General features: G+C 34.9%; 1 protein-coding gene across 4 annotated transcripts in view; it reads right to left on the bottom strand.

Moving 5' to 3' along the window:
• The window catches only part of KIAA0825 (KIAA0825 ortholog), a 252971-nt gene that overhangs the window by 195830 nt on the left and 32467 nt on the right, over positions 1-24674 (bottom strand). For all 4 annotated transcript variants that reach the window (XM_075739321.1, XM_075739324.1, XM_075739322.1 and 1 more), the window contains 3 exons: positions 22656-22795; positions 12249-12417; positions 6388-7057 (listed from right to left, as the gene is read on the bottom strand). In XM_075739321.1, coding sequence (XP_075595436.1) covers positions 6388-7057; positions 12249-12417; positions 22656-22786 — 970 coding nt within the window. In that variant the 5' untranslated portion in view covers positions 22787-22795. The remainder of the gene's footprint in view (positions 1-6387; positions 7058-12248; positions 12418-22655; positions 22796-24674) is intronic.

The raw sequence follows: 24674 nt of genomic DNA, 5'->3' as shown, positions 1-24674 counted from the left end.
TGGATACTATAACCTGTAATCCATATGGGCTACTTCACATTAGCATGCCTCACCAGCACTTCAGAAAGACGCAACAGGACTTTCTAGGACAGAACAGTAGTAAGCCAAGTGACCGAGACACTTCTCCTCTCCTCCTAATACTTCTAAAAAGCCAGATTTCAACAATGGACTACATACAAGAAAACATGATGGAAAAGCAATTGTAACTACAACATAAATTTTGTAAATTATCTCCCATAGATTATAACCTGGACAGAAATCTCAAAAAAGGTGCAAAGACATAAATATTAATTACATGAAGCCAACTCTGGGATTCTTTAATTTCCAGATATAAATGGGAGAATAAATTCTACTAAAGTTATTGAGTCCTAATGATTCCCAGACACGAATACCTGTTTTTTTCATCATGCAGTCACTAAACCAGCAGGTATCAATGCTATTTTAGGCATATTTTTGATAGATAAGATGAAGTCCATAGAAGATTGGTTGTAGGCAATAATGGTGGCTCAAGAGATCACAAACCAATTGAATTTAAATTAAATGTGAAGATAAAAGCAAGTCTGAAACTAAGGTTCTTTATTTCAAAGGGAGGAAATTATAAACTAGGGGAAATAAAGCCATGTGTACATGAATGTAGAGGAGAAATCAAATTTAAGTCAAATATGCAAAATCCAAAACTTGTATTTCAAGCTATCTGGATAGCAAATTGCTGGGAATACATAAGGATAAGTGATCTCAAAATAGATTTTCCTTACCAAGTAAGGAAAAAGTTTCATTTAACGCCCCAAAGTTACCTTCATTTCAACAAGTTACTCCAAAGCCTGTTTCTGTTCCTGCTCTCAACTCCACTGCACAAATGCACCTCCTCTAAACAATATTCAGTCCTTCTATTCAAATTTAGGTATATGCCATATTCACATTGGGTTTTCCATGAACGCAATATATTCCTTAGGAATTCATGCATATTTAAAGATAGTAAATTAAAAATATCATAATTTAAATCACAGTTTGCCTTTTAATATCTCTTTAGTGTATATTATTTTAATATATCTTAGAATAAAATGGAAGTTGGTCATATTTGGAGGAAAAAAAAAAAGAAAAAGGAAGTCTGCTGGACACCTAAGTAAGAGGATGGTATACTGGGCTAAAACTGTAAAATAGGAATATTAAAATAAATCAGTGAAGGTGATTTAATTACTTTGTAGCTACAAATGTACTTATTCAAATCTGCATCATTTCAGTTTACCTCCATTTTGCAATAATATTTTCTTTAAAATAATCAGGTACTGATTTTGATGAACACGCTATGTATTGTCTCAGATTTAAAGGTGTTGAAGTTATTAACCATATAAATATACTAAAAATACATTGTACTGGCAAATGCCATTAGATTTGAGAGCCTATTTAAGGGTTTCTGGCAAGTTGGTGACTAAATGAAAATATTAAGCCAATGAATTTGAGTATGTCAAACCCCCCCACCCCAACTCAAAGCTCTAAACTCTGTTTAGTTTTCGCCATAGGAAATTAAAAGATAGGCTAATTAGTCCATGCATGTATTTACACTCTCGGTAAAAATATAAAAAAATATATAAATAAACCCAGAGAAAACCTTCCACTAATACATAAAATGTGTATAATTTCATGGGTTTTAGGTTTCTTTGGCTGATGTTTTATCACTTATAAGAGTAGCTGTTTCTTCATCTAAGAGAGATGAAAGATTAAGATAGGTCAGTAATGCCTGATTAAACTAGCTTAACATTTTTGTAAACAAAGGAACATGAAAAAGGCTCAAAAGGTAAAAGTACAATCCACATTTAACAGACTTACTGCAAATAATTTCTGAGAAATATCACATTGGAAATTGAAGCAAAAATTGCAAGAGATAAGCTGAAAACCAGCTGTCTGCATGGTTCTTTACATGTTAAATATGTTAACAGAAACGTTTTTAGCATTTTTTTAAATAGTGTAATATTACGCAAACTTTTTAAAGACATATGATTAATATGATAGAAAGGCTGAAACAACATCTCACAAAATTCCTTTAGAAAATATTTGGGGGCAGCGGGTTGGGAAACATTCCTTGTTTGTTATTTTAGCAAATTGGTAACACCAATGATGTGCTGAGAGTACACGGAGAAATTACAGCCCATGCTAGATAAAGATCTATTACAATAAGGTAGCCCAAACACTAACGGCTGAATCCTGCACTGTTAAAGGTCATAAGAGTCACTGATCCAACTGGAAACAGGATCCAGTTGTATTATAAACCCACCTGCCTCCACTAGAGTTGGAAATCAAAGATGTCAAGTTCCAGAGAATTTGCCTCTTTTCACCATTTTGCCAGCTTCTCTCTCAAACCATGCTCATCCTCAATCCTGATAAATGGATACAATCTCACTACAGTACTTGACAAATAACTGTTCTAATACAGTATGAAAACAAAAATGTTAATTCCTTACTTCACAAACAGATTGTTATATATGAAATATTTTAAAGATTTATAACTCTGTTAAAGCTTGTTATAGACTGCCTATATTTTCCTGACAGAAGTAGGTCATCTATATAAAGTTTACTGAGGTTCTAGCATTGTTTCATTATTTTCTATTATTTTTTCCTCTCCTATATAGTAGGATCAATTACAGCAGTTCTTATGAAAAAAACCCAACCAAACAAACCAAACCCCACATTTCCCTGAGGGTGGACTAAGTAAACACAAACCTTTTTTTCACCTCTGGGATTACAGTCCCAATTGAATGCCCTAGATTAAATTATTTTGCTGTTCTGAAACGTGCTGGTTTGGTCATTCCCAGAAGGCAGAGGCAACATGCATCAAAACCTATGAAACATATTGGTGTAACTGTCTTCCAGCTAAGGAAAAAAACCCTCCTTCTCTTTCTCCCCTTCCCCCCCATACTCCAGCATGCTTTTTTTTTTTTTTTGGTACTGAGCACTCTGGGTATCACTGTTAAGGCAACCTATTAAAGTTGCCTTTTAACTTAACCTATGTGTAAATACAGATTTCCACTCTCAATTGTGGGAGGGCAGCAAATGTATCAGAATTTAATAAGAGTTCCAAGCAGGAAAAGCCACTTGACACTAAGAACCTGTCTACCGTTATAAACCTCACAAAATAGTTATTCCGTAGAATTTTTTTCCAGAAGAGTTATTGCAGTGTGAACTGCCTTGCGAACACTTTAATTCCAAGGGAAAAATGTCTTTTTCTGACTTAGAGTGGTACAAATCTAGTATATTCAAACGTTTAGAACACAGAAATCTCTTTCCAGAAAAGCTCACATACAATTAACTATTCAATAATAATTGTTTTGGTAATGATACAAGTTTTCCTAGAGTTGATGAAGAGCACCAAATAATAGGCTATGACATGTCCACAAAATGAAAAGAAATATCCTATGTAACTTCACAACTCTGACCTCCCATTTTACTCTGGCCTGCTGACCTCACTACAGTCGCTTTATTGTTTGGCTGCCTCCAGTCTACAACCACAGAACATCTAGAGCAGATGGTTCTGCAGAAAACTAGTGAGAGAGACTGCTGGTGAATCAATGCTTGCCTCCCATACCAACCTCTGGAAGTGAAATTATATGAAGTACTATACAGTGAAGAGATGAAGACATAAGCGTGACAGCCAATGTGAAGGAAGTAATTCCAAGGATTAAATGACATTAAGAAACAGCACTTCTAAATACATTTTATGGGTGCCAGGGGGACAGCTCCTGTGCCTGCAAATGTGACCTTTAATATGTTTTGAATAAAAATACTCTGTGGGATTTATGAAATACAGAGATTACTTTTTAAAATTAATTGCAGCAAATTACAATACCAAGCTGTGTGGTGGGGTCGACACACTGGAGGGAAGGGATGCCATCCAGAGGGACCTAGACAGGCTGGAGAGGTGGGCCTGTGCGAACTGCATGAAGTTCAACAAGGCCAAGTGCAAGGTCCTGCACATGGGTTGGGGCAATCCCAAGCACAACTACAGGCTGGGTGGAGAATGGATGGAGAGCAGCCCTGAGGAGAAGGACTTGGGGGTATTGATTGATGAGAAGCTCAGCACGAGCCGTCAATGAGCGCTGGCAGCCCAGAAAGCCACCCGTGTCCTGGGCTGTATCACCAGCAGCGTGACCAGCAGGTCGAGGGAGGGGATTCTGCCCCTCTATTCTGCTCTGGTGAGACCCCTCTGCAGTAGTGCTTCAAGTTTAGGGGGCCCCAGTACAAAGGTCCTCTGGAGCGAGTCCAGAAGAGGCCATGTAGACAATGCGAGGGCTGGAGCACCTTTGCTGTGGAGACCTCAGGCTGAGAGAGTTGGGGTGGTTCAGCCTGGAGAAGAGAAGGCTGCGGGGAGACCTTAGAGCCCCTTCCAGTCCCTGCAGGGGCTACAGGAAAGCTGGAGAGGGGCTGTTTATCAGGGAGTGTAGTGATAAGACAAGGGGGAACAAGTTTAAGCTAAAGGCGGGCAGATTTAGATTAGATGTTAGAAAGAAATCCTTCCCTGTGAGGGTGCTGAGGCCCTGGCAGAGGTTGCCCAGAGAAGCTGTGGCTGCCCCGTTCAAGGCCAGGTTGGATGGGGCTTTGGGCAACCTGGGCTAGTGGAAGGTGTCCCTGTCCATGGCAGGGGGTTGGAACTATATGATCTTTGAGGTCCCTTCCAACTCAAACCATTCTATGATTCTGTGATTCTATGAAACGTTTTAAAAGTTGCAAGCAGGTCCCAAGATTTACTTTGTAGATTTTCATCTTCCTTTGTCCTTTGGAATATACAATAGAACTGTGCACTGGAAATCTGTCCTGATAGATATGCTGGCAGAAAACCACATAAAGACACATCTTGTGGCAAAGAAAATTTAAAGAGAGGAATTACTATCTTAATAGATTTTCAAAGGACTGTTCTCTTCTTTATTGTAATATAGAAGAGTCAATGTGTACTTTTTTCAGAGAGCTACCCGTATGGTCAGTTTAATCTCCACGTCTTAGGTGTAAAATGGAGATAACTGAACTTCCCCATTTTTGTGAGCTGCTTTGAGATTGAAAGAAAAATGAAGTTATGAACTTCCAGTTCCCTACCAGTCATATTTTTGTCAGTGAACCCTTTCACTGACTCCCATGTCACTATGTAACTCAAAGATACATTTCTTGTCATTTATTTCATAACTCAACATTATTCTGACACTATTTCTTGTTGCCCACTAACACCCCATCTCACTAATATATCAGCTTTGCGTTGAACTTCTCATACTTTCACATTATTTGTCTGAATGCCTTCTCCCTTCCCTTCCCTTTCATATGTTCCACATATTCTTCCATATTTCAGGTCCTGTTGAAAAATTATTTCTGCATTTCTTCTAACAGAATTTCTAGTTGACTTACATTAACATGTATATTGATTTTAAAACTCACAAGAGTATAATTTTGTTCTGCATAGACGTGGTAAATCATCACCTCACTCATCCTTGGTGTTTGTTGTACCACTGAAAGATATGTTTCTTTATTTTTCACATGATTCTAAACTTTTAGTATTTTCCGTCTGCAAACTACTTCATCTTTATGGAAGGCTATGTTTTAAACAAACAGCTCTTGCACAGAGGAGTGCTCAAAACTCTGCACTGAAAAAGCAATTACATACAATCATGCAATTATGTTATGAAAGTTTGCATTCTGTATGATTTTTTTCTAAAGCTCTGATTCCTGCCTTTGGAAATTAGCATGTCAGACTCACCAACTGTAAAAAAGAAAGTACAGAACACACCACATCAATAACAAATTCCTTCCCTGCCTTAAATTCCTTAGAACAAGAAGAAACGACCAGGTAGCATTAAGTCTAACTTACCACACTTTCACAAGCCTAGAAAACTTAAATGATTTTTTTTTTTTTTTTAATAATTAGAATCTGCATAGTAATTTTTTGGGTCAGCTCTGATGTATGAATCTGTGTGTAATTCATGGTCATATTATTGCATGGACTTTCCTGTAATCTCCTTTCAACTTCTGACAATTTGAAAAAAAAGTGGGGGCAGCAGACTGAAGAGTTTGTGTTTTTTTTAAATCTGGATTAAATTGTTCTTATTCTATTATATATTTCAGTAGTTGGAATAAGTTAGACTGAAAAAAATGATTATGACATGACACTGTTATCCAGTGAATTATAATGGCGTTTCTATATACATAAACAGAAGATACTCTCCCTTACTTTAAAACCGTTTTCATCACAATTCTGACACAGCCTGTAATTCAACTGCAGTAATATGGTTAAAATATAAAGCTGTAATTACTAATCTCAGGCCTCTCTCTTCATAGGAAATAATCAAGCATATTGAAAAAAAAATATTAAAATAGTATCTCACTAAATGAACATAAAATAAGGCTACTAACCTACAGCATGAACTGTTCCTCTATGCTTCTTTGAAATCTTGTTTGCCTTAACTATATGTAGAGCATTTTCTTTGAACTGCAGCTCACAAAGTCTTTCAAGAATCACTGTCATTTCTTCAGTGATGGTATCCAAATAAGTTTCATTAATAAACTTCAATGATGAAGAAGGGTCGATAGTTACACTTAGTATATACAAATCCTCTTTTATCATTGTGCACAATGTGGGTATGGAACTTTGGTAACCATGAACCACCTTATCAAAATTTGTTTCACCACAACTAGACAAAATACAGTTCTGTAGAAGATCACTAACCAGTTTATTCTGCATATTTTGATACTTCGTTAAGACTTCTGATTCAGGATAAAGAAACAAAAGTTGCTGTATGCACTGAGCTTTAAATTCCATTTGTTGTTGTAAAGCATTAGTATTTGTTTCTTCTTGACTTTGCAGTCTATTTACTAAAAACCGTCGAAGATGCAATCTCACATCATCCCAGAGAGATTTCGCATCCATCGTTGAATCATCCTCAATGGCATGAAGGGAAGATGTAAACTCAAAAGACATCCCACTTGGAGTACAGGGAAATGACACACCACACTGACTAGAGAGATCCAGAAGGAAGTGAAGTATCATTTCTTCTTGATTTTGCTCATTCTTCAGCAAGCTTTGCTAACAAAGGTAAACCAGACAGTATTTTAGAAATGTTTCGTTAATTCTGATTAACAAAATGAACAGCTTTATGCTAGAGTACCAATTGTTTCCGATGCTAATTATCTTACCAGCAATAACAGACTCAAACAAATTGCTATATAAACAACAGAAATAACAAAGCCTGTTTTCCCATGGATTTATGCACCAATCCATCTCCTTGTCTACCTGCTCCAGTAACTCTTCCCATTTTTCTGACATCCTCAACCTCTTTTCTCAATCAATTCTAACCCACAATTCAAAAGAACCTCTTTTCTCAATCAATTCTAACCCACAATTCAAAAGAAAGCTTTGGAAAGCTCATTAGGTAAGATTTGGCAGCCTGTTTGTTGTGGTCCACACACACATCTTTGAAAGATAATGGTATGAAAAATTACTCAAGATTTACACAGATAATGACAAGTTTTGCTCATAAAATCAAGGCAGGAATTTATAATATGAAACATTGCTGCTTTCTATGTTCTGGCTCAGCAGGCAACCATCAAAAAGGCCAGTCTAAGGATAAAATGATCTTCCCAGGACCCCCTTAAAGAACTAAAATTGAAAACTTGTTAAGAATTGAATAGGCTTAGATCACACAGGGCAGGAGAATAAGAACCTGTGTATCCCGTCAAACCAAGATGCAGACTGATACATTAACATTATAGTGACGTCTAAATACATCTCAGCTATATGGGTTGGAGAAGAAGGAAGCCAGTTAACGAAGCAGGTGAAACTGCATGGATGCATGCTCATGAGCCCGAAGAGCTTCCTTTTGGTCCAGGGCTAGGATTTCCAATCATAAAGCAGCTGCAAGTTCAAGAGGACATGCAGCAAATACCAGGTCCTCTTGTTACAGCTCAGTGCTTTCTACCTGGCCCAGAATGACACAAATTTAAACAGCGCTCTGCAGCTTTCCTTACTATGTGTGAGATAAATGATTTGCATAAAGGTGTGTCCAATATATGAGTAGAAAACAACACCAAAGTTCCATGGTCACTGGATGCCAGAATCTGCTTCCTCTCTCAGAGAAAAAAACTTGCCTGTTATAAATGCATTTTTGACATCCTCAATGTTTTTCCTACTGCAGGATGGCTTTGCCCACAGTCCTAGGCCCATCAGCTTTTCATCTATAAAGACCTGCTCTCAATCCTCCAGCTGCACTAGAGCTGACTACAGATTTCCCCATCACGGTTACAAGAAAACTGAGTGAAACTGGTAGTACTCTTGATTCTTCTAGGTTTCAGGAACCAAGTTGGCAAGCCTCAGGTGAATCATGATCTAGAGCCCTCTTACTTGCTCCCCCACCTCCTATCACTTCTCTCCACCAGAGAAAAGCCCTGTGGCTTATTGCATAAGGGTAGCTCTTTGCAGTCATGTCCTTTATCTGGGTCTTCCAGCTCTACTCCATGCTATAAAGCAAGGCTGCTAAAGAAACTGTTGGCAACCTTCCACCTTCAGAACTACTGATTTATTTAACCTACAGCATTTGAGGAAATTACTAGTTTTCTTTCTTTTCCCATTTGAAAGACAGAGAAATAAATCAAATTTGAGTATGGTATTCCATAAATATAATAATTTCCAAATACAAATGTTCAATTTTTCTACTGTAGCAAGGTCTTACCAATAGATAATTTATACAAACATAAACAAGACAAAATTTAGAATGAAAACTTCAGTGGGCTTTTTTTTTCCCCCCTCATGCTTTTGAGTCACAAAAATGTTCAGTGTCAGAACTCCTATTCTTTGTTCTTGACAATTCAAACCTGTTGCATTCTTATGGGAGAAAACAAGAGTTTAATCTTCCTATTGCCCTCTACTCTGGAGTGCTCCATGATGAAAATTAAAAAAGTAAAAGACTTGCTACTACAGTAGCTAATTCTGAACAAAAAACAGAGCATGATTGCTTCCCATAAAGGAAAGTCTTAAAAATAATAGACTAGCTATTTTTCTTCCATGATACTTTTTTTTTTTTTCTTTCCCAGAATATTTCCTATGAATCTTTTTACTTACAAGCACAAAACACATGCGGAAGACAGAATAATAAAGGAAATTTTCAGTGAAATATCATCCTATAAAAGCATGTGGATGTGATAGAAATATGTATAACGAATTAAAAACTTAAATTGGACATATCAATATGCACATACATAAGGTTGATTTGAGTTCCTTTTATTATTTGTTGAAGAATTCTATACAGTTTTGTGGCCCCAAAAGGAATGTGTCTCACTGTGTAAACTGAAACCCTAATCACTAACCACTGTGTTGAGCAGTTGAGTCTCCACAGGTAGACTTCTGAAGTTTAAAGTTGTTTTTTTTTTTTAATAAATCATGCTCAAATACTGTATTCTGAAATGAACAAAACAAGAGAAACTCTCAAAACACTGAATATAATGGATGCCTTTGGACGAAGAATCCAAAATGTCTTCCAAGCAAATCCCTAGTGCTATTTTTTAAGGTTAAGCAGAAACATTTTTATTCATGAAAGCCATTAAGAATCTAAGTATTGTTTCAAGCCCTTTCCAACTTAAACTAAAGCATTAAAAATAGGGAACTTGCAGATGCCATCTTAGACTTAGTGATACTCAGAAGAAGAGCCCCTGAAGTGAACTTTGAAGCTCTGAAAACAGTGTCATGAAGTCTCTTTGAACATTGCCTATATTGCCATAGGCTTTTCTAAAAATTAACCTGTAAAATTACTTCAAAAGATGATGCCAAAACTATTCAAGAGAAAAAAATCCAAATAAGTATCGGAAGGTTTTAGAGAAGCATGAAAAGTTCTTTTATGAGCACACAAAGTTACTGACAATAATATACAGAAAAACATTTGCAGTCTACCAACTGGACTACTACCTACTGTAGACTACTACCTATCATATCAATAAACAAATCCAATACGGGGAAGATTTTGTTAAAAAAATATTTTGTCATTAGTTTAGCAGGAATAGAATTTGATGAAGATGTGCTCAGGTACATATTCAGCTTTTAAATATTTAGAATTGCAAAACAGTACACAGAATGATGAAATTTCAGATAATTAACATTCTCAGGCTTCATGAATAACCTCTCAGTATTTCCATGAGAGTTCACAAATCCATGAGAATACCATGCTAACAATAAACCTAAATACAGCACCTCAACCAAAGCACACACACTTCGTACTATTTACAAAATTGTTCCAGCAGCTTAAAAGATAAACAAAATCCCTAATGAAATAAGCACAGATAATAAGGGAGAACAATGAATAGGGATATTGTCCTGGAGTAGAAGGAAGGTTACTGTTATTGAAGATGTATTATATGACACATAATTAAAAGCTTGCAAGTGAGAAATTAAGTCAACTGAGTAATTAGTTCAATGGATGGAGATACACATTTAAGAAAGGTCAGATCGTAATAATCTCATTAATGCTGAATATTATTGACAACAGTTTACTGCAGACCTGTTTATGGAGCTAAAAATTATCTGTCATGAGTATAATTTCATACAAATGGATTGTCTATGCTAATGCACATACACTTTTCATCTGTAGTCTCATCTACACAACAGGCTGGATTAGCTAAGAAGCCATGAGCCTGCAAACAGTGATGTCCAAGTTCCTGAGCTCCACAGATGTATTCCTGATAAGCTGTGCAGATTTGAGACTGTAAGGCTTCTCATACCTTGCTGTTTCTTTAGCAGCCTGCCACAGAGCCATTCTCAAGGCTTACCTGGACTCTACAGCCCACAGCCAGACTGTCATCCAGTCAGCAAGCTCCTGGAAAGCTGAAGAGCTAGAAAGTACATTTTGTGTAAGATATACCCGAAGTATTCCAGAGATGGGGACATTTTGGTGTTTCCCAAACAAATGCCGCCACCTGGTGTTCAGGTATATGGCTTGAACAGGCCCTGAAGAAGGAAGAAAGCAGGGAATGGACACATCTAAGTCATCATAGCCATGACCTCTTCTGAGGGGCTTTAAGTAAGGACCTAACTGGACTAAGAGGAATAACAAAAGACTTCGTAAGTCAGCTTTTTCAGGGATTCTCTCATTTTGTCTAGATCAAGTATGACATGTAGCAGGCTCTGACACCCTTGTGTAGTTTATTAACAGCAAAATTCACATTGATCACCTCTGTTAGACGAGGACAAGAGGTCACTTCTTCACCACATGAACATTAAAGACCTGGTATTTCTAGAGATGACTTCCTCATCTGACACAGCTTAACATCCAGTAGATTCAAGGGTGACTGAAAGATCAACAATCAGTTTTAAGAGTTAAAAAACTGAGAGGTGATTTGATGAAGGTTGAGCTCTAGTCAAGAGATAGTCCCAAAGGAGAAAATACTCCACTTCTCCACAGTTTTCCTCTGCCAGTATAGCCAACCTTAGCCTAAAGGTGTTCATGTCCTACAACTAAACCATGATATGGAAGTGACAAAGAACAATCCGCCGGATATTGTTTATTTGTTTTGACACTCATACATATGTCCATCACATAAACACACATATATATAGTTTATATATAAACTTGCAGGCTGTCGTTTACTGAGGTATCATTCTTCACTTAACTAGTAATTCAATTTTCCAGACTTCCATTTCCACAAACATGTTCTAAGGTTAACTTTTAATAAAAAGTTTGGATAAAAATGTCTTCTAAAATGATGGAATTTTTTGTTGAGGTAAAATTTGATTTCTGGTTATGTTTAGTTGTACAAGTTGCTAGGACAACGGATGTAGCTCCCACATTTCTAATCAGGTAAAGTAGACAGGGAAGTTAATGACTAAATAATGCAGAAAGAACAGTAATCTGTATCAGGTAAGTCAAATTCATACTGATAAAAGTGAAGAACAAGCAGTAACAGTAACAGACACTTGTGTAGACAATAACTTCAGAGGTTTTTTTACCGACATGTTTTTATAAAATGGTCATAACAGTGCTGATCAACATGTGGGAGTATTGTGAAAAGATTTTGTCCCATTTGTCTATTTAAGGCATGATTAAGGCATGATTAAGGAAACATAACTCCCTGCTGTGGACATAAAAACAGTACTAAGCCTTATAATAAAATTTCAGAACTATCCTCACCACAGTGAAGACTGAAATGAGAAAACTAATTAACCTCAAATTCCTGCTCCCCCATCATATAACCAACTTTCTCAAACATTAAAGTCTTTAGTAAGCAATTTTTACCAGGGTCCGAAGGAACTCCATCAGCTCTCCATGGTGTGTAGAAGAAGGTCTGAGAGAACTAAAATTGCAGTTGTTTAGCCACTGAAGGCAGTCAGTTGTGCTTTGTAGTATTTCATCAGTACATATTTCATTTACTTCTGATTGCAGGTCTTTAAGACACTGTTCAATGCTAAAAAAAAAAAATCACAGGATTTTGTTCATGACTTGGAGATTAAAACATTTGACATATTCTGTATTTTAAAAAGAAAAACTACTTCAAATAAATGTAACATTAGTCCTCCGTCCTCATAGATTAAATTACTCTCACAAAGTAAAGCCTGAATTTCCAGGATTAACATTTAAATATAGTCAAGCTAGAGCTAAAATAAATCTCCTTCTGGCTAGACTGTACCATCCTCAGTAACTGTAAGTACTGCCTCACTTCTCAATCAATCTTGTACTTTTAAATAAAGTAGATAGATAGTGAATAAGACATCATCCAACCTAAGACTTGGTCCTTGGTGTTAATTAGCTAAAGCCAAGAATACAAACTGAATCAACTACCATACTCAAAAGTGAATGTGTCATTTTGCTCCTTTAGCAATCAGCAGTTGTTTCATAATACATAACATATATTAACAGCTTCTTAAAGACCCATTGACATCACAGAAAACGCTGAAAAGAATTAGAGTCAGTTCTGCTGAGAAAGCAGATTTTTTCTTTCTCGTTCTTGCCATTACACTATTTGAAAGAAAGCAGAGGTTTTTTTTCAAGGAGCTGAACTACTCTTTAACATTCACCTAGACTCATAATCCTGTTTATGAAATCAGATGTGGCTGGCACGGTCACTACAGGGATTTTGGTTGCAAAATTCACAAGAACAACTGAATATCCAAAATTTTTTTTTCTTCTATTTGTGTGAACACTTATATGAAAACAAAGGAAAAGAAAAATCCAGAAACAATCTGTATCTTTTCCCCAAAAAACACCTTTTCAGTATTTCAGAACTACTTTTTTTTAAAAGCAATGCTTAATTATTTATATCGTTTCAGTTAGAAAAATAGTATTGACTAGGCCTAGGCAGATCTAGGTTTAATACACACAGAGCCAACAATAAGACTGATGCCAGTTTTGGTTTATTGAAGTGCAAAGTGATTCTCACTATTATTTGAATTTTATTTTGGAATATATATTAGTTATTCCATTTATGTTCTTACAGCTGATAAGGGATGCAAGGTTCTACACAAATTAAAATTTAGGTCTTTTTATCTCTGTAGAGTTACCAGATTATATGAGACTCGGCTCTTTGCAGGTATTCCGATGTCACATACTTTTGTACTTTTGATCATACTACTTTCTATTTTCATGACATCAACTGAACAACAAACTTGCCTATTATACTGCCACTCGCCTCTCTGTGTTATAGAGATGAAGTATGGCTGTTTTTCTTTAACTGCTCTCTAACATTTTCAAACTTGATTAGTTTTGGCAAAAGAAGACAAGAGAAAAGAGGACAGGAAGAGGAGAAAAGGAGAATGAGAGGAGAGGGAAGAAAAGAAACTGGAAAACAAATCAAATCTTTAAGTGTATTACAAGCCATGACAAAAACAGCAATTTAAAAAACTCCATTAAAAAACCGCCACAAAACAAAACAACAAAACCCTGAAAAAAGAAAAAATCTCAACCAAACCCTTGAATAAAGTTTTTAATTTTTTTCTGTGGAACTTTTCTGTGTGGAAAGATTAATTTTCCATGAAATGTCACCTTCTTGGAGGAAAATATTTTTATTAAAAATATAATCTGCTTTGAATATGAAATAAAAAAAAAATCTTAAAACACTCCTAACCCATATCAATTTTTAACAAGAAAGCAGGGATGAAAGGCCATTCTGCATATCACCCACTGGCTATGCTTCGTCATTTAAATCTGCCTGCGGTATTGCTTTCGGGATGTGGAAGAAGTATTTATTTGACTTTCTACCGGATTTTCTCCTTTATTGAGTGATTTGTGTTTTATTCTTTTACAGATGTTATGCAATGTATCCTAAATTCCTACTAGCTGTCTCATTCTGATCAACAGCAATAAAGTAAATCAGTGTCATCCATATCTTTGGGGACTGAATCTGCTAGTTTGAACTGACATTTAAAAAAAAACAGGGGGGGGGAAAGCAAATGATCACACTAAATTAAGTTCAGAGATAAACAGAAGTCTGAGTTTTCCTTTTATTTTTAAGGTACCTACAACAAACACAAAAGAGAGTATATTTTTTCTGACAATGCCATTAAGACTTATCATCTATGATAGGTTTTGCTTTGTGTCTTTTGTTTCTTTAAAATACAGTACCAAATAATAACAAGCTAAACATGAAAACTGCATCAACTACAATTATAGAATGCAAGGACAATCATAAGAATGTAAGTACAGAAGAAATGTAGCATTTTGAATGTCAGAAAAAAAAATCATAAATTGTTTCCAAAATTATGACTCTACAATTTCTAAGAAAAATTTCATCAAAATAAGTAGGTCATTTTGAACAGCTTATTTCCCCATATTTAACTGCATTTATTTAGAATTATGGGTATATTTGTTTGATGCTTAACAGACATGAGGTAAACCATTGAAAGTGTAACTACGCTATCAAAACGAAGTCACCACATTTTACAGGTGCATTATCTTCAGAAACCCAATTCAATAACTACAATTAATGCTGAAATACAAAAAAACTTCTAAAACTTATGATTACATGGTGGCCTGTAAAACACTTCTATCACATTGATGCAACAGACTTTCCTGAACATGACTGAGTTCAAAATGAAGTGCACTGAAACAAGTATCTTCCCATCATCAAAGGACCTTATCAGGAGCACAAAGGACCTCCATGAAAAAAACCGCGCTCTGCTTGTGGCCCACTCAGGTTCCTGATGGATAGCCCAGTCATGAATACCAACTCTAAACTTGACAAAAGATTGGCATGTATCGTTTCAACTTGTGAAACCTGTTCTCAGGACTATGAAACTAAATGCCTTGTTCATACACCTTGACTCCTGGGACACTATCAAAGGCTTTTATTGTGGTGTGCTGATGTGCCTCATTCAACCATACCCAATAGATTACAGCACTGTGAAAGGGACTACTGTTGGTACTCTGTGCCAATCTGCTTCAATTAGGAACCATTTTTTCCACACATCTTTGACAGAGGAATCTGTGTGCAAGTCAATAAACTACAAGCTATGAATAGGCTCCAGCCTTCTCAAGACCAGATATTTTGGTAATTTGTCCCAACACTGATAAGGGGATTAGGTGGATAAATTTCAGTGGCCCTCCCAGTAGGTACAAATCATAAGTCTGGTCATTTTACTTAATCCTTTTATTCCAATAAAGTAAACACTGAATTAGGACTAAACCTGTTTTTCATTGAATAAAAACATTTTAATCCTGTTTACTTACAGCATACTGCAGGTAAACATGGTCTCAAAACTAATGCCCTTTAAGATTTTTGTCAACATGTAGTATTAAAGGAACATGGTTATTTATAGATACTTATACCTTTACATGAATTACATCATTAAATGAAATATTTAAGAATTTGGTTACCACTGGAAAAAAAAATCAGTGTGTATTATCTGAGTTTAGAAAGCAACCATTTTAAATAAAAGACTTCTGCCAAATAGGATTAAAATTATTGTCACTATATAGGCTAGTATCTAAAACTATAATTGCATGCCAGTGTAGGGAGAATGAGACTTTGATTTCCTTTTTTAGAAAGGAAATTTGATGAAGTTTTAAGAACTGTAAAGAAAATAGAGAATTTTGAGGTGAAAAATGTCCTTAATGTATTTAATTAATTTTACTCTTAAAAGTACAATAAGAAAAGGCCATATAAAGTGCTAAATATCCCTTCTCCCCCCAAACAATCCATTTTCATTAAAGTTTAACTGCATATATATTTTAGTAAGTTCAGTGCAGTGCACAAGCTCCTCTTTTTGAACAAATTGAGGCATCAACACAGATGATGTCAGCTGACACTATACATGTACAGTAGGAGTGTAAATTGTCTTAAAATAATATGCAGTTAATGGAAAAACATAACTACGTGTGTGTGCAACCCTACCTAAATCAGGAATACAAGATCTGGGGTACAACAGAGAAATCAGACATAGTTCAGCAGTTAATGCTTTTCTCCTATTTACTATTGTTAACTGGTTCTATGCCCCACGTGTATGCTTTTTGAAACATCCTCTGAAACACTAGACCTTAACGATAAGGTGATGCATATAATTCATGTTTTAGGTGCTTAAGTACCAATGCTGAGACATGGTTGAACCTAACCAGAAGGTGTTTAATTCTTCTGTTGGAAATTAGCCCACTGATACTACATTAGAATACTCGATTAATTTTTCTTCCACAGGTGATTGCACTTTTCTTTGAACCTGTGGAACTGTTCAGACATAAATGGAAAAAAATAGTTATCAAACTACTAAACAGGGAGTGGAATATAAAAGTGCAAAGAAAAAATTAATCTTTCTCTGTAGCAAAGAAATCTGATAGTTAGTTCATACAGATTTTTGTAAAACTGACTGATTTTTCAAGAAATAAATCTTTACTCAGACAAAAGGAGTGTCTTGAGCTTTTGTGCCATCAATGCTTGTGGTTAGTACTACTAGTGCACCATTACTCCAGTGAAAATTATTTCACTGAAACAGTTTCTCCTTTTTATAGGTGAGGGTTGTTTGGTTTTTTTTACAAACCAAGCACAGTTCTGTTATGTTATCTGTGTCCACACCGGAGCGCTCTTCTGGAGTGGCATGTCAATACTATTTGGTAAGTATTCTCACTGTAGAGAGACAGTCCCAATTCAAGAACTCCTGGGTATTCTTATTTATTTAGTTAATGACAGTTTTTAGGAATAACCTAATCATGTAGACAGACTGCTTTTTAAGTGGTTGCATCAACAGCCAAACAGTTACAAACCAAGTGCTATAATGGAAATGATAGTGTAAGCACTGTCATACTGATACAACACTGTTTTGAAAAGCACAGTATCAAAATGAGGGCTGCCGTCTCCATATATCATTTTCCATTGCCTAAGATTACTATGAGTAAGTTGAAGGATGATCTTCTGGCTCCATTCAATTTCTAACAAGCACTGTTTAAATTTATTTCATATAGCATATGGAACAGCCATAAAATGACAATGAGATTAGTTAAATTAAACTGCTAAGCTATAAAATGAAATTATCTTTAAACCTCATGCTACTTCACTTAAGATGCTCATATTCATGGAGATCTGCTTTTAGAATCAGAGTTTACACGTCTTTCATTAACAAGTTAGTTTGCTTTAAAATTAACAAAAGAATTGTTTCCACTGTTTTTTGAAGATAGATAATATTACTTTGTTATTATCATGTAGATTCATTAAGAAGCTTGACTGATGAAGATACAGGGCATTTCATAGACAAACAGTCTTATAATTCTGAAACCTCTGTGTCAGAGGACCTGCTGTACACTTCGAGTAGCATGAAATCTTTGAGAAAGACTTTTACCAGTGTAATTCCCATAGGCATTTTCCTTGTTACACCTTCTCCCATGTGGAAACAAACATTTTGTTTTATTTCCTGAAAGCTGACTTGTCAAAAAGGAAATATCAAGAAAATTTCCCAAGATCTACAGACAATTTCACAAGGCTATTGCTGATGCCTCAACATTACTGTGTGTTAATAAACAGTAATTTAATCATAAATATAAGTAACTTATTTTATAGTAACTTTTAAACTGCTAGTTACAATCTCACTGAAAAAACATAAAGATTCACACAAAGAATGTGTTGAAACCTTATCTTGAACAGAAACAAGAGGTTTTACCAAAAATGGCTATTTATCATGTATATTCCTGCAATGCTTATGATAACCTACAATAACACTCATGGTACAATGTATCTCTTGGAATTTCTAAAATTCTGGAAAAAAAAGAGATTATTATAGTTCCAGGGCTATAATGTTTCTACTGTTCCGTTCTAGTCTACCTGACCTTTGTCTTATTCTGTCTGGCATGTCCATTTTCTTACTTATTTGTGCATATGTTAACATTCTTTTTGACTGTATTTATTCTCTTATTCATAGTTTATATCATTCTTTTTGACTATATTATTCTCTTGTTCATAGATTCCATCTAAGTTCTATTCAAAATAAAATAAGACACAATAAGAATGAAATTAAATATTATTGTGTAAGCAGCAATAAGAAACTGATGGAAAGACTGACTACAAATACTTTACCTCTTTAGAAACATGCTGTTAGGACAAATATGTCTAGATACTTGTTTTTAAAACCAGCAATTCTTTAAAATATGAGTCTGAAAGTTACAGGCTTATTACAGAGCTAAAAGTCTTGAAAAAATTCACTTCTGCAAATTCTTCTTACTGTAATCTTGGACCTCAAGACGATGATGCAGCCCCTGTTTCAAAGACTTTGCAAGCGACTTCAAATCTCTAATTTAGCTATGTACAAAATATATCCACCAAACCTGAAAAGTAACTATACTACTGAAACCAGAAAGAAATAGAATAGTGATGACTTTGCTGCACCTCAGCAGGAGAAATTTGCTCAACATGTTAAGTTTTGAGAACCATCAATTCTAGCTGAACCATTGCCTAGCTTCAATTTCCAAGCTTGTTTTAAAGACTTGAGATATTTCAGTCCACAAGATGTGACCTTTGCCCTGATAAGTTATTTCAGAAGACTGGCAGTGAAACATAGGAGTCTTTCAAGTCCATTGACCAAAACATGATAGTGAAAAAATAATGGCTAAAAAACCCCATTGTCTCACATGTTCTCATATGAAATAAATTGGAATATTTTGCAGTGCAAAGATCTGATTACATCTTCTGTAGATGTATGTGACAGCTAACTACCTAAGATACAGACACAGTTATAATCACTGTAGACTGGAGTTAAGAAACTGGGTGTCTGTTAAAATAGTCAATCTCTGAGAAACTCTGTGCTGTCCAGCTAGCAAGGTAATAAGAAACAACTGTCCCAAATGCACAAAGACAACACAGGCTCAATAGGAACAGAACTATATCCCTTTCTCATTTTAATTACTTATTCATAGCAATTAGTCTGGGGCAGTGGCTAGACAGATACTATTTTGACAAAGATTCTAATAACATTATTCTAATATCTTAATAGGTACTAAATTCTCAACTAAATACTATATTAATGCACTTGTACAGCAAGCAGGTTAAATTCACACAGAAGAGTCAAATTCTTTTCTGAGCTGTGATAAATATTAGTTCTGAGTAAAATTGATGAAATTATTGATTTTATTCCTCTACTATTAGCTCTAACTTGAAATTCTCCCAAATATTCAACCACTATTGGGATTTTGGATGGCGATGCTAAGATTTTGCTAATTCTCTTGAATAACAAGAAAGTGAAGTGTAGCTGCTGAATTCTGAGTAATTGTTCTGTTGAAGAAGGCTTACAATACCTCACACTGTCCTACGGTCTCATAGAATCTATTGCCACTTTATCACCACTAAAATGAAGCCAATCACTCAACTGAAGAAAGAACTGAATATACACACAAAAAAATCAAGATATTTCACACTTACAATCACATCCAAGTTATGTGTTATAAGCTTGGTTTCAAGCTCTGTACCTTATCTTCTGCTTAGAAGTATTAAATATCAGCTGAAAGTTTAGTTCTGTGGATTGCTCAGAAATTAACTCTTACTAATTCTTAATCCTCCATATTAGGAAAAAAATCCAACAACTCAGTTTTGATTAACAGTAAAATTCGAAGCAAATGTGAGGGGAACAACTGAAGACAAATGGCTGTCCTGATGAAACCATGAATGCAGCTTCACACTTTAGAATAACCCGAGAGTATCATTGCATATAAAACTGGCCAGCAATGACAATGATTTTGAGAGTTCATATTCACCTGCCTGTATACGCTGCTGTAAAAATAAAGTTAACATTCAAGTGTAATAAGAGCTCTGTTATATAATAGTGAATGAATGAACCGCTTACTCCCTTAAAACTTACAAATAAAACAATTTTGCACAGATGGCTTTTTTTTTTTTTTTGTTATAGCACCAAATAGAATTGGTACGATACAAAAATACTGAAGGTAATTCAACTGCTGGAAAGCATATCTGATTTGTCGTGTCACACAATTTTCTAAAAGCTATTCAGTTGGAAGGCAATAAATGAGCATTCAAGTGATTTACACACTTTTGGATCATAATTTTTACACAATGTTTTATTTTTAAAAATATATATGTGCTGTATACTATTATGTTTATTCTCTGTGGTATAATAAAATCATAAATCTATCTGATGAAAAATGGATTGTATTCCAATTGTATCACTGTAGCGCATAGAGCTGCTCTTATCATACCACTTACAAAGATCAATGGTAACTTGAAAATGATTTCATTCCATGCTACCTCTAATATATTAGCAATAAAAGGACTCTTTTTAATTTAAAAGTCACATCAGCTGCTGTCCATCTTCTTTTAAACTCCTCTCCAATTCTGAAGCTGACATATTACAGAAGCAAAATATCACCTGGTAACTACAGGGCTACTTTCTGATTTTCCTTGTGAAAATTAGTTTAAAAACTAGCTTCAGTGTCTGTTCAGCAGAAATACAAAGCCTTTCCTGACATATGTTGCTGTGCACCACATCCTAATCCAATTTCCTGCTCTCCTTGGATATACCATTCGGATCTTACAAAACTTCCAGCAAAAGGCCCTTCTAATTTGTAGGTCTAAGATGGGGACAATCAGCCCTCACAAAAATGTACAAACAGTTCCACTGTGATGATGTCAATGTAAAACGTAACATTAAATGTTAGCTGATATAAAGTACCACTAAAAGGAATGAACATCAGGCCTGCTCTCCCATAGCCAAAGGTTTTCTCAACCAGCAGCACACATTTTACACACAATAAAACCAAAAAGAGTAGTAAAGCATGCATTCCAAAGACTCATCTTGATAATAATTTTTCTAATTCTCAGGCCGGATCTACATGATGACAAAAACACTTTTATCTGGTAGTTGAAGAGGTGACAACACATCTGCCAAAAATGCTGATGCTGTTTTTTACCAGATATGTAAGATCATAGTAACTCAAAACATAAGTACCTATAACTGCATTACGACATCAACTAAACTGTACATTTCACTGATGTCAACCGCTGGAAAATCATAATATGGAGTTGCAGTATGCAGTGGTCCACAATAGCATATTTCCCAGATCTTTGATATCATTGCAACTACATTTGTAAACACTGAGTTTTTAAATGAAAAATTTCAAAATGTGAGATATGAGTAATATAAGTAAAAAGCCTGAAAAGTGTCTCAGCCTGGCACAAACAATATAACAATAATTCAGAGATGACCTAAATCAGTTTTCAGTGAAATACAAGAATGGTTTACCTCCATTCTTCAGGAAGCTACATGGAAGCAGACCTCCAAAATGGAGGACCAAAATGTGGGCCTCATCAAAACTGCACAATCTTAAAACAGATGTCATGAAGGGCATTCTTTGAAATGATATGACACCATAACAGGCACTGTTATCCAAAGGCAAGCATTTTCAAAATTTAATACAAAATTCTGCTATTTGTTATACCTCTAAATGTACACTTACTTTTTAAAGAGTCAATTAGTTTATTTGCTTAAGAGCATCTTTCACAGATCAAAGTATTTTAAAGATACTAAAGAGTTTAGCCACAAAACACTGCCACGACTTTTCAAATAAGACACAAAACATTGAGCTGATTTTTTTGGAGCAATGCAAAAAATCCACATCAACAAAGAGCTCTTGCAGTACTCCACTGTTTCTACAGCACCGATATTTGGAAACCACTATGTTACAAAGTGGACAATGAAATATATTACAAAACAAATTCTAGTTAGAAAATCTTCTACTGCAGCATAACTGTTTTAACTGAAACAGGTAAAATAATGGCTTATATAAGAAAGACAACATATATTAACTTACTTGCTTTTTCTACTTCAATTAGAAATGCTTAAAGAACATACTGAGTTCAAATTTTTGCAGTTTTGTAAAATTCTGTAGATCTTTTAGTGAATAAAATTTCTGTCTCATAGCTGTAGGAAATACAACTGTCATGGGAATACACATTTTCTTCCTCCACTATCACACCTACTGCAATAATTCCTAAGATTAAGATGATTCAACTGTTAAAAATACCATACAGAGAAAGACTACATCACACAAATTATATGGCATTAAAAATTTGTTAAATGCTTAAGTAGTTAAGGCAAAATTACTACTGAAACAATTATCAGAATTTTAACCTACAACTAGAAAAGAAAGAAGAGAACAGCCATATTTCTTCCTAAAGGTAATGACTTTCACTAATATTCTGGATACAAATAAAATACTCTTTACCTAGAAGAGTTCTTCTTTAGTTTTTCATCAAGATCACTAAAGATTTGTTGAAACTCCAAATCTCCAGGAAAGACATTTAACAAACAGTCTACATTGGAAGAATCAAGAGAATACTCTCCTCCCCATTCCATTTTCAGAATCTGTAAAACAGATACAGAAAAGTGGTTAACTAATGAAAAAATTCAAACTATAAATATCAAAAATATACAGCATTTTGTTCCTTGGAAATACTTATATTAATAAGGGAAGCACTTATGTAGGGAATTATAAAATCAGTGTTGAATAGTAAACGTTGTGCAAGCTTCTGAATAGAGTTCTAAAGAGAGGGACACCTGTAAAATAAAAGCAGAGATAAATTTCATAGTATCTTGCGCTTTTTTTTTGGTTTTAAAAAAGTCAGTTCTTTTACCTTAATCAGAGTAGTAGCTTTCTTCTTTTTTTTTTAAAGATTAACAAATAAAACTCTCATTATTATAACTGGAAACTATAAAAATAAATAAATAAATACATTGGAGGGTATATTTATTTTCTGTGTGCGCTTATAATTTCTGTCCAAGGACTAATTGCCTTCTGGAAATTAAGTACATCATTGCAAATAACTACAACATAAAAATCCAGACCAAAACACTATAATGTACCAGAAAGCAAGAGTCGTCTTGCTTTGCACACATTTTACTCTACAAATACTTTGCCAAAACACAGGTCAAACCCACTAGCCTACTTAAACTAAGACACTAAATCCCAGAAGTCTTTACATCAGAAGCAAAGCATTAGCAGAAATTTTTTTTCTGGTTTTGTTTTGTTTTTCTGTTTTCTGTTTTTTGAGAAATAATGAAATTGATTTTACAACCAGTGATGACTTGGTACCAAAGTTAAAGAAAAAATTACATGAAAAGTGGAAACTTCTTAATAACCAATATATTTCATGTATACTATTTAGTACTTAATAATACCATTCATATTGTAGTAGCAACATGAGGGACAAATGTAACTACTCAGAGGCGCACAATGTTTGGGCAACAAAATATAATGAATTAATAAATACACTATTTTTCTTACAAGCAATATTATTTTATGAAGCAATTACAGTGTTGGTTGGAAAATTACCTAAAGGCACTACTAGAAAAATAGATTGAGAGTTTCTCTAAGTAAATGGTCTACAAGACACATGCTCCAAAAGAACATCAGATTAAGATGCAAGGTCAAGATTATAGTTTTGGTCAAATATGAGTGCATACCAACAAGTAGCAGAATTGTGCATTTCTTCAGCAGAAATAGAACTACTGATTCTGGTTTTGCTTTTTCAAAACAAAGTTAGAAGAAATGTGAAGGTCCTTTACAGCCTAGTATCTTGCACATCTGAATTAACAGCACGATAGTACAAAATATTTCATGTACATATAATTTTCTTAAATTCTCGGAAGCTACAGAATACCCCTTTGCAAATAACCATTCAAAAACTTTTAACATTTTGGAATGTAGCTGAAACTCAGTCACCCTTCTGGTTAAAAAGTCTGGATGTAAACCAAATACATCATGTAACACATTGAGGGAAGATCAGTCTTTGAATATAAGACTCAAAGTATCTTATCAGATGTTACTGCAATTAGAAGACACTGTAATTGAAAGCAGAATTTAAAAAGCACTCTCCCAAATGCTGAAATACTTCAGTCAGTTGTTTGGGCAAAAAACCAGTAGGCCAATTTGGGAAGGTTCTGCAACCAATGGAAAAACATTATACAGCGCTTTACAGAATTGAGATAAAAGGAATACTGAAAATACAGTTGTTCACTCGTGTATACTCATATTCAGACATGGTCACAAAAATCCATTCCCTTTTCAGAAATATCTCAGAGCTTATACAAAATGTGATGCTAACTCCATTCAAGACCTATAACTCAAACCCATCTTTTATTTGAATAAGCTTGCAGAGCACTCAATGATTGGTGTAAAAGCTACTGTATAATAGATACATGTAATGCAAAAATAATGACAGCTTCGAGTGATTCAGAGTTTTCA

Source organism: Balearica regulorum, chromosome Z (genome assembly GCF_011004875.1).
Source record: "Balearica regulorum gibbericeps isolate bBalReg1 chromosome Z, bBalReg1.pri, whole genome shotgun sequence".
Taxonomy (NCBI): domain Eukaryota; kingdom Metazoa; phylum Chordata; class Aves; order Gruiformes; family Gruidae; genus Balearica; species Balearica regulorum.
Note: the sequence above shows the minus strand (reverse complement) of the source record. Positions and strands in the feature narration are given on the sequence as shown.